General features: G+C 57.3%; 1 protein-coding gene across 1 annotated transcript; it reads right to left on the bottom strand.

Annotated features, from left to right (window-relative positions):
• Window positions 1–4,521: 4,521 nt before the first annotated feature.
• On the bottom strand, window positions 4,522–10,803 carry LOC119098349 (m7GpppX diphosphatase-like). Its single transcript, XM_037221270.1, is given in 6 exon segments — window positions 4,522–4,601; window positions 5,586–5,628; window positions 5,630–5,694; window positions 7,866–7,983; window positions 9,657–9,881; window positions 10,663–10,803. Coding segments are annotated over 6 exon segments (543 nt in total). The 5' UTR covers window positions 10,675–10,803.
• Window positions 10,804–11,070: the final 267 nt, after the last annotated feature.

The following is an 11,070-nucleotide window of genomic DNA, read 5'->3' as shown; positions in this document are numbered from 1 at the left end:
TGCACACTCACATATAATACATTTACATGCATAATAATAACCATTTAACAATGTATGTCACAGCAAATACGCTATTATGTCGTGCATGCATACATAACAACAATGCACGCAATGTCGCCGTCAATGTACTCAATACAATTTCTTGTTTGTATGAAGGGATAACTCACCGGCGTGAGCCGGCGCTGTCACTCTCATTGCCTCAGGCGGTGGCAGCTCACCGTACGAAGTGTTTCCCTGTGCGTGCGTGCGAGCTCGTGTATGTGTGTCAACGGGCCCGCCGCCTCCTGCGGCGGCCAGCATGCTGACCGATGCCGTCCTGTTCCAGTCCGCCGCGAGAACGACCAAATGTACCGCAACATCAGCCACGTGCTGAACGACTCGTCCACGACGGCGGGCTTGGCGGACGGGCTGAGGGTCACGACCCCGCTGGACGACCGAGCGACGGACGGCTGACCCCGCCGACCCGCCCCGAGCTGACGGCGTCCTGACGCCGCCGCCGAGCCCTGAGGCACCGCGCGTCCTGCCGGCCGAGGTGGAGAGCACGCGCTGGCGGTCTCTCCCGCTGGCAGAAGCCGAGAGCACGCGCCGGCGGTCTCTCTGTCGCCAGCTGACGGAGGTGGGCGGTGGCGCTGTGACACAGGGCGTCCAGCGTCGGCGGCCGCGCGGCCGCGCAGGCGACAGGCGATCGGCAGAGTGCAGTGGCTGGCTGGCTGGCTGGTTGGTTGGCTGGTTAGTTGGTTGGTTGGTTGGTCGGTTGGCTGGCTGGCTGGCTGGCTGACTGGCGGCCGACGGCGCAGGCTGGCCTCCTGGTGTATTGCTGCAGCGCCAGCCGTCGGCACCGTCAAAACGGTCCGGTGCAAGACACGGCGCGGCCGCGGCGAGGCCATTGCCCTCGCGCAAGCTGTTTAAACTTCTGTGAATGCTTTGGCTGTTTCGGCTAAGCCTTCTATGGCTTCGCTGGAATCATTAGCGGTGTTTAGCGTCGCTGTTGACCGTTTATATAGGAGCCGGATGTCAATAGGTCGTTAGCTTCTAAAGCCACGTAATGAGGTATGGACCATGAAACCTTGTTCTCGCATGCCTGAGGGCTCCGAGCAGCTTATCCGTCTATGATGTGGCATGTACCTACTCCTCGTCTCTCAGTGCTATGTACTTAGTCTTAGCCAAGTCGTTGTCGGCAGGATATCAGCCATGTTCACGAAAGCTAACACTGCTTTCTTTTAAGATCTTAAAATGCTAATTCGGTTCTGGCAGCACTGCGTAACTTAACACCCAGAAGTCATTACCAGCGGCAGACAAGGACACGTCCCAAGTCCCCTCAGATAACTTGATTTGAGGGCTCGCCAACCGTTGTTTTAAGTTCACATATGCGGACACAGTCTGTGAGCTTCATTTGGTCTTTGTTATCCACCCACGCACTTGTTATGTGCCACCCAGTTCTTTAGCAGATTTCCGATAACGGCAGCCACGTACACTGCGGTATGAGGCTTCGATGAAAAACAAATGAGTCACATCTTACGGGAGCAATAAGGGTAAGGACATGATTCTACGTGTGATGATCATGCAACTGCTCATCTGCGCATTTTTGCCTCGTCGCAGGCGGGGAACAAGATTGAGCTATCGAGATTTGCGCACATCTTTTCACCGGTGAACTGGGCAGCCGCTTTAACTTGGGCGGCCGGCGGGCAATGGAGTCGTGACCTACACGGTAGGCGGACACGGCTGGGCGCGTGCCCGTCGTTGGAACACGCCATACTGTGGCCCTGAGGCTGATGACGCACGCCGGTCCCTATCATATCTGTGTAGACTGTGTGTAATACAGGCGTTGCGGCGGGCGCAGTGTGGTCGTTCTGACACTTATCCGATGAACGAGGACCAAGCCGGTGAGCAGCAGCCGGCCGCCATCGGGTCGGCCACCGTGAGCTAGCGCGGCAGGCTGTCTGTATTGCCCGTGTCTCGGCAGTGGTGGGCCAGTCGGCCGCCGTCAGGTCGGCCACAGTGAGCTAGCGCGGCGGGCTGTCTGTATTGCCCGTGTCTCGGCAGTGGTGGGCCAGTCGGCCGCCGTCAGGTCGGCCACCGTGAGCTAGCGCGGCAGGCTGTCTGTATCGCCCGTGTCCCGACAGTGGTGGGCCAGTCGGCCGCCGTCAGGTCGGCCACCGTGAGCTAGCGCGGCAGGCTGTCTGTATTGCCCGCGTCCCGACAGTGGTGGGCCAGTCGGCCGCCGTCAGGTCGGCCACCGTGAGCTAGCGCGGCAGGCTGTCTGTATTGCCCGCGTCCCGACAGTGGTGGGCCAGTCGGCCGCCGTCAGGTCGGCCACCGTGAGCTAGCGCGGCAGGCTGTCTGTATTGCCCGTGTCTCGGCAGTGGTGGGTCAGTCGGCCGCCGTCAGGTCGGCCACCGTGAGCTAGCGCGGCAGGCTGTCTGTATTGCCCGTGTCTCGGCAGTGGTGGGTCAGTCGGCCGCCGTCAGGTCGGCCACAGTGAGCTAGCGCGGCAGGCTGTCTGTATCGCCCGTGTCCCGACAGTGGTGGGCCAGTCGGCCGCCGTCAGGCCGGCCACCGTGAGCTAGCGCGGCAGGCTGTCTGTATTGCCCGTGTCTCGGCAGTGGTGGGCCAGTCGGCCGCCGTCAGGTCGGCCACCGTGAGCTGGCGCGGTGGGCCGCCTGTACTGCCCGTGTCCCGACAGTGGTGGGTCAGTCGGCCGCCGTCAGGTCGGCCACCGTGAGCTGGCGCGGTGGGCCGCCTGTACTGCCCGTGTCCCTCAGCAGCCGTCCGCCGTCGGGCCGACCACCGTGAACTGGCGCAGCGGGCCGCATGTATTGCCCGTGTCCCGACAGTGGTGGGCCAGTCGGCCGCCGTCAGGTCGGCCACAGTGAGCTAGCGCGGCGGGCTGTCTGTATCGCCCGTGTCCCGACAGTGGTGGGCCAGTCGGCCGCCGTCAGGTCGGCCACAGTGAGCTAGCGCGGCGGGCCGTCTGTATCGCCCGTGTCTCGGCAGTGGTGGGCCAGTCGGCCGCCGTCAGGTCGGCCACCGTGAGCTGGCGTTGCGGGCCGTCTGTATCGCCCGTGTCCCGGCAGTGGTGTGCCAGTCGGCCGCCGTCAGGTCGGCCACCGTGAGCTGGCGTTGCGGGGCGTCTGTATCGCCCGTGTCTCGGCTAGTGGTGGGCCAGTCGGCCGCCGTCAGGGTCGGCCACCCGTGAGCTGGCGTTGCGGGCCGTCTGTATCGCCCGTGTCCCGGCAGTGGTGGGTCAGTCGGCCGCCGTCAGGTCGGCCACCGTGAGCTGGCGTTGCGGGGCGTCTGTATCGCCCGCGTCCCGGCAGTGGGGGTCGGTCGACCGCAGTCTGTACTGGTCCCCGTGCGAGATGACGGGACCTCCAGACCAGATGAGAGCGATTGCCAGCCGCGCCCTGCGGGCCTCTCTGTGCAGTGTGGTGTAATCCACTTCCCTGACACACTTCGCCGGACCTCTGGGCCGCGTTCCCCATTACTGAACGCCGTCCACGAGTTGCAACCCATGACGTCAGAGGAAATGCGTCACAACGGTCCCTACGGCCTAAAGAACAGTCGCTTGTGTATGACGTAGGCACTACGATGTCACAAGTAGCGACTCAGGCACGTTTTTCGCCAAGGGGAACGCCAGCCAAGTGACGGTCGCTGTCTTGATACGTGCCCAGATACCAGGTTCTGCCAGTCCGGTCTCCTCTACCACAAAGAGGGCCACGGTATTTGCTCCATGTCACAACTGGCTGCTCTGGAGTACGCCTTCTAGAGAATACCGGGGAGACCCACTGCACCGTGCCGGTGGGCGCATCAGGAGACCTATGTCCGGAGGAAACCTATGCTCTCCAGGCCTGCGCCCAGGAATGGGTGTAGGTCCAGTGAGCCTAGGTTTCGTGGGCGTAGATCCAGCAATCATAGGTCTTTTGAGCGTAGGTCCAGCAAGCGTAGGTCTTTTGAGCGTAGGTCCAGCGAGCGTAGGCCTCGTGAGCCAGTGGCCTACGACAGCCAGAGCCAGAGCGTAGGCCAGTAGGTCCAGTGAGTGTAGGTCTCCTGGGAGTAGGTCTTCTGGGTTCTCTCTGTCTCTCCCTCCACACCGCAGTTGGCTACCACTGCACCCCAGCAAGCCACCCCCGGCCGTGCGCCCTCCGACAGCGTCCCGCTGTGGGCCCAAGAACAGGCGTGACCCAGCGCAGTGAGGGCGTGACGACACTGTCTGTGCCGCGCTCTCCGCATCAATATCAGAACAATTCCCATCGCCGACTTGCAGCACTGAAGACGTGGCCCACTTCGACACGACTTCGTACTCAACTCAGGATTCGGAATCGTCCATCCGGATAAGCCGCTGCAGCGCAAAACCGTGACGTGACTTGATTAAGATGATTTTGTATTATGAAGTCCGTGGACTAGTGTCACGAGATGTGCATGTGATGGGTTGGTAAGCGTGCTCACGCCGAGGGCGGGCGCACAGGTGACCGCGCCGCCGATCCGGTCACAGCTCAGCAGCTGTTCTGGCTGGGCCGACCATCACCGCTCCTCCGGCAGGGAGTCAGACTTCTGCACACCGTCCGCCGGCGGCGGCGCGTCGGCCTCCCGCGCACCCACACCTGGCGGACAGCAGCGGAGCACATCACACCGCCGGACCACGGCGGAGCACATCACACCGCGGGACCACAGCGGAGCACATCACACCGCCGGACCACAGCGGAGCACATCACACCGCGGGACCACGGCAGGGCACAGGGAGTGCGACACCCAGCACAAGGCACGTCTGACCCAGGTCTAAGCATGTCTAAAAACTAGATACGGAATGAAACATTTGAGGTTTAGAGTAAAACAACCACGATCTACGACTCAAAAACCAGATCTGCGATTCAACACATCAGACCGGGAGCAGACCATTCCCAGTCTAGTGCATATCACATCCGATCAACATAGCCGTAGCGAAAAACGGAATGCATTACGAATCAAGACGAAGCACGTCATACTCATGACAGAGCACATAATTCCGTCAATTGGCGGTGGTCGCCTTGAGTGCGAGACCAGCGGGATTTACTGACACCCACACGAACGCCAGTCACACCGGAGGACTGGGCCAGCAGCTCATGCACAAGGCAACGTGACTTCATTTGTCACAACACTTCAGCCGTAGTCCAATACTCTGGATGTGAAATATGGATGACGCACACGGAGAACTGACAGGGAGGGACGCTCCAGGTGGGCAGAAGGCCGCCATCGCCGTCAGCAAAGGTCACGACGCAGCCGCTAAAATGATGATGCCACGAAAGTTCACACTTCCGAGGGAAATCGGGCCCACAACCCAACCCCAATCCCCGCCCCGCCCCCGTGGGGCCGCATAGGAGCTGGGCCGGCCCGCTGAGCGAGGCGCAGACGGAACCCCGCCCAGCGCTCGCCCACCCACGCACCACACACGGGACGGGTCAGCGAAATGCCTCGAGTCAGGAGCAGAGGGGCGCCTGGCCCGACGGGTCGGCGGCTCACAAGCCACCACCGCACGAGAGAGCGGGCCGACGAACCGGCGCGGGCACACCCCACCTGCCCGGGCGAAACCGTGCGGACAGCGGGTTCGCCACAGCGCACGAAGTAGGAGAGCGTAGCGCGCTGGTAGTAGTCGGGCAGCAGGCAGCTCGATGTTGCTGATCACGGACGGCAGTAGGTGCGCCTTGCCCACGTGCGTGCCTGCGGGCGTTAGCGCCTCGGTCAGCACGGCGACCGAGAGGCGGCGGGGACCGGTCTGAACGGCAGCAAACCCTCATGTCCTGCACGCGGCGTCAGACGGCTCCACCCGGCTCGATCGCGGACGAGACTGAGGAGAGGACCACATCTTCGGGATATGTCTCCATCCGGCTCGACCGCGGACGAGACTGAGGAGCGGACCACATCTCCGGCAGACGGTTCCACCCGGTTCGGTCGCGGACGAGACTGAGAAGCGGACCACATCTTCGGCAGACGTCTCCATCCGGCTCGACTGCGGACGAGACTGAGGAGAGGACCACATCTTCGATAGACGTTTCCATCCGGCTCGACCGCAGACGAGACTGAGGAGAGGACCACATCTTCGGCATACGTCTCCATCCGGCTTGACCACGGACTCGAGAAGGACACGTCTTCGGCAGACGTCTCCATCCGGCCGACAGCGGACAAAACTGAGGAGCGGACCACATCTTCGGCGGAGGAGCTGCTCAACTCGGCCCCTACACACCGGCGGGATCCGGTCCGGCTGGTGGCCGGGCTCAGCCCACCAATCGACATGCAGCCGCCCTTGCTGACTCAATATGCGTTGATGCGGCTGGCCGTGGGAGGCATGCAACAGCATTCACGAGCTTTATATTGGCACACGTGTGCACCCACGACCTGCACTGCACCTGGCGGTGATTATAGGTACCCATAGGCGTATTCATGTAATCGGTCCTTTAGACGCATGTCCCCCCCGTTATCACACTTTCTATATGCAATTTAAGGGAAGTTCCATATTTGAAGACATCGATGAAAGCCTCACACAGGACGAAGTAAGCTCACTTATACTGTTGTATGCTTTTAAGTGAAAGACTGCTCTAGAAACACATCGTACGTTATCAGTTACGTCATCACACCTTGCACAGCAACGACTGAAAGCCAATTGGCAGCCGTTATGTCTGGAAATCGTGCTCACGAACGCCACATATAAACGACTCGACGATCATATTTTGTTGGCCCTGATTGCCCGCATGAATAATGGAATGCCAGGATTTGAATGACGCTTTTATGGTGTCGTGGATGCCTGGGTAACCTGAAATGGTCTCCGCGAAATAGTCTGGCACATCTGCGCGGGAGTGCGGCTCAGAAACTAGAGTTTGAGGTCCTAAAAACACGCGCTCGGGTGGGCGGGGTCAATTTGACCCTCCCCCAAGGTTTTTCAGGAAGGGTTTCCAAACGGCGCGGCGCAGCTGCGCCAAATGTTGCTTTGCTGTAGACAATTGAATAGCGGATCTTTGGTATTGCAAATTTAGATGTATCTTGTAAGGTTGCTTGCCTACGGCATATCAAAGTCAGGTCATAGATTCAGCGAAGAAAATTTCTAGAAATCGTTAAATCTCATGCAACAAAGGAGTGTTAAACGAAGCCATACATCTCTGTGATAGCTTCTTAAGATGCAACACAACTAACTGAACAAATTCCATTAACCTAGGGTCAGGTATGAAGGTCAGACCAAGATCAAAAGCAGCCTTTTTATTACTTTAGAACTCGCTGTAAGCGGTAGTTTCTGGTGCTCATTTCGGATTCACTGGAAACAGGAACCGCATTATACATCTTGCATGAACTTTTGAAAGGTCACAATTGGTCACTGACCTGAAACGACCCAGGGCAACATATTGCTTTTCGGAACAAACTGCTTAGCGTAATATTCGACGCTTATTCAAATGCAAAGCTCCAAGCAGTCTTGTGCGGGTTTGGTCACCGTGACCTTCTAAAGGTCAAACAAGATCAACGACCTTAAATGAGCATCAGAGTGAGCAGGAGTAATTCGGACACCAGCCTCAAGTTGTTTCACCTTATCTATTTATATTATTATACCACCCAAAGGTCAAGACCTAAGAGCCTACAATTTTAACAAAAGTGAGTTCACGTACAGGTTAATCTACTTTGTAAATTTGGTGTGTCTAGCTATCTTAATTTTTAAGATTTCAGAGGAGCAAATTGACCCCGCCCAACCAAGCAAAGGGTATTCGGCTGGCCGCCCGGGCACATGTTATAAAGAGCAATCCTGTGAACTACACCGAATGATTTTCAAGATGGCTATTTCATTTCACAACCCCATACAAATGTGCAACCCTCCCTTTAACTGATCTGAGACCGGCGACTGGGCGTACCTGGAGCGTCAAACCGGACCGAGGTGAAGTGCACGTGCAGGTGGTAGTAGGAGGGCTGGTAGTGGAAGTACACCCTCAGCTGCCACGCCGGCACGCCGTATTTCTCCTTAATCGCTTCCTGAAACAACGCCGCAGCCTGGTAACATCGCCCTGTACGGGCCCATCAGATACAGAGCACACGCACTGAACAGCAGCACTCCCGCTGCCCGCAGGGAAGCGGGCACGACCCACACCGAGCATCCCGGTCATCCGAAATGACAATATACCAATTCGGAGCAGCACAAATCGCATCACGAAACGGACAAAACACCGAACACAGTGCACGGCGTGTCACTGACCACCAACAGAGCAAAAACGGCGCTCCCCGTGACCGACACCCCACAGCGACGGCGGCATGGTCGGGCAAACTATTCGTGCGAAAGTATCACAGGTGGAATAATTGCTGGGACTATGTTCTCGTCTGGCGTCCCAGTAGATGAGGACGACAGCTCCAATAAATCCGTGATGCCGCCTCGTCCTAATCCTTCCGTAAAACTATTGCACGAAAGTATGTGACAGTTTTAAATGCGTATGGGGTAGGTGCTGTGCAGGGCTGTCACAACACGAGCAAAATGCGTGCATGCATCAACCCGGATAGTGTTGACGACACGTGCTTGGAACCACTAAAAGATTCCAAGACACAATCCCAAATCTACGACACGGAGCCGTAAGAGATCTTGGATCCACCCCTGAGATCTGTCCCACGTTTGCTTAACACAGCGACATATTCCGCAGGATTATTTTCTGCGAATACACGAGGTATAAAGAGCCCACCATTGCATGAAACCAAGTCCTGTCTGCATTTGTTGAGTCAGCCCTAATACAGTCTTAAGACGGATTAATGTCCACGGCCTTTTGTAAAAGGCCATGATGGTAACCGACGGGTATCCGCATTAAAATAGCGAGCCTCCGACTCACAGACCATCGCTGACATTGATCTACCTTGGCATGTCAGTAGTCTAACTGTTCATACCAAGAACTAGTTAAAATTGGAATTACATGCGAGCTGACGCAGGGTAAATCACGTCATGTCATTCAATGCCAACCGTTCGCGAATTCTGGCTTTTACCCACACAGGTCAGAAATAGCTTAAAATGCGAATACATTTTGTAATATGTATTTGTGCTGTATTTCATAATTCGACAGTCACGACGACGAAGAGCGACATTTATGCATCAGGCCAGCCCTTTAGACTGGGGACATGGTATGCTCCAATACAGCTTAGCTTTTTTCAAGCTAAGCCCCAATCCGATACCAGACCCAGTGGATCCAAGAGTAGATGTGGAGGGAGGGGGGGGGGGGAGAACCCATCAAAGTCGGCAAAAAGCAGTAATGCTCTTATTTCTCTGGGCGTCATTTGATTGCAACTGGCGGTATATTTGGGACCTGTCACCGCCGCACGGTCCTATGCAGGATTTTCACCAGAAAAACAAGCAAGATGGATGAAAGGGATAGTGTATCATTTGGCACAGGAGCGCCAGCTCCGACACAACACAGCCAACCACGGCAAAGAACGCCAGAGGCGTGCTTTTCAGAGCCAGAGACCACGACTACCGAGCAAACCACCCGTCAACACGCGTCTGGAACGCCGCCATTGACCCACATCCACCCTGCATAGTACGTGACATGGCCTGCAAGACAGAGTGCCCTTCACAGCTATGCAGCTCACAGCACGGCACTTTCATCACAGAGCACGGGTCATTACCATGTGTGCGCGCCGCCGGGCACCGGTCCCGGCAGGGTGCTACTGACCGTGCCCTTGGTCCAGATGTTCCTCAGCAGCGGCAGGTGCTCGGCCCGCAGGTCTCGGAGGGATCGCAGGTCCCGCCGGCGCACGATCGCCACCAGGTACAGGGTCTCCAGCGTGCGGCCGTCCCACTTAAGGTCCGGCAGCAGGACGAAGCCCGTCTCCGGGGCGATGTCCTCGCAGACGATCCGCTCCGCCTCGCTGCGGTGCTCCAGGATGTTGTAGACCCACTGCGGCCGGCCGAGAGACGGCGACATGAGCCGCGGCCGCAGGTCAGCCGCGCGGGGTCCGGCTGACAACACTACTGGACACTATACCGCCGACTGGGGAGCCACGGCCGCGGGTCAACCGCGCGGGCCCGGCTGATGACACTGCTGGATACTACAGTGACAGCTAGGGAGCCGCGGCCGCAGGTCAGCCGCAGGGGACCCGGATGATGGCACTGCTGGGCACTACAGTGACAGCTGGGGAGCCGCGGCCGCAGGTCAGCCGCGGGGGGCCCGGATGATGGCACTGCTGGGCACTACAGTGACAGCTAGGGAGCCGCGGCCGCAGGTCAGCCGCAGGGGGCCCGGATGATGATAGGCTGGTCATTTTAATGTCAGCTGGAGACAACGAGGATGCAAGCAACATTAATTTACTCTCAACGGTCACGAGGAACACACTCGAAGGCGTTCGATTTGAACACGAACAGAATAAGATGCAGTGTTATGACAGCATGGTGACATTACATTTCAACCCGGGATTTTGTAAGTACTCTCATCTCGGTTCCATGTCGTCATGCAGAAATATATGCAGGGGAGCAGGTGCAATACAAAATGCGAGATACTGATGGCGAGCTGATGATACTGATGGTCTTGAAGTTGGCAGCATACTTTTGACTCTACTTGCTTCTCACATATCAAAGTGGATGGATTGGCATTGCACATAGTAGTCTCATTATCAACAGCTTTTAGTCATTCCTAAAACCAATTCAGCACCAAACAATTTGAATTACCACTCATTTCCAACCTGAATATTCATGGAAGATTCTTTGAGATGTTCCAGAAGAACTTCTGAGTAAAGTTTCGGTGTTTCGTTCACCAAAATTGATTCTTGAGCAGTGTACTTGTCAATGTGCTTGTCTGTAGCTGGATGTATCACAGTCACTTTTAGGCCTGCCAGAAAAATGTCATACAATTGCAGAAAACAGGATTACTGTCACAAAAACACACACAGCCACTACACTGGGTGTCACTGAGTCTAATGTCATGCCACTCGTCCATCCACGCCGCCCTCAGTCGTGGCGCGGAAATACACGACAAGTCTAGTCAGGTGTCTCAGGCATAGAGTGAGTTGGCGTCTTCACAGCCTGTTGGCCCGGCAGCGCCTGACCACAACACACGAGCTGAGCCGGCACTTGTCGCCGGGCCGGTCCGG

Source organism: Pollicipes pollicipes, unplaced genomic scaffold, assembly GCF_011947565.3.
Source record: "Pollicipes pollicipes isolate AB1234 unplaced genomic scaffold, Ppol_2.1 Scaffold_4740;HRSCAF=5597_pilon_pilon_pilon, whole genome shotgun sequence".
Classification (NCBI taxonomy): domain Eukaryota; kingdom Metazoa; phylum Arthropoda; class Thecostraca; order Pollicipedomorpha; family Pollicipedidae; genus Pollicipes; species Pollicipes pollicipes.
This window is presented reverse-complemented; position numbering and strand designations above follow the sequence as displayed.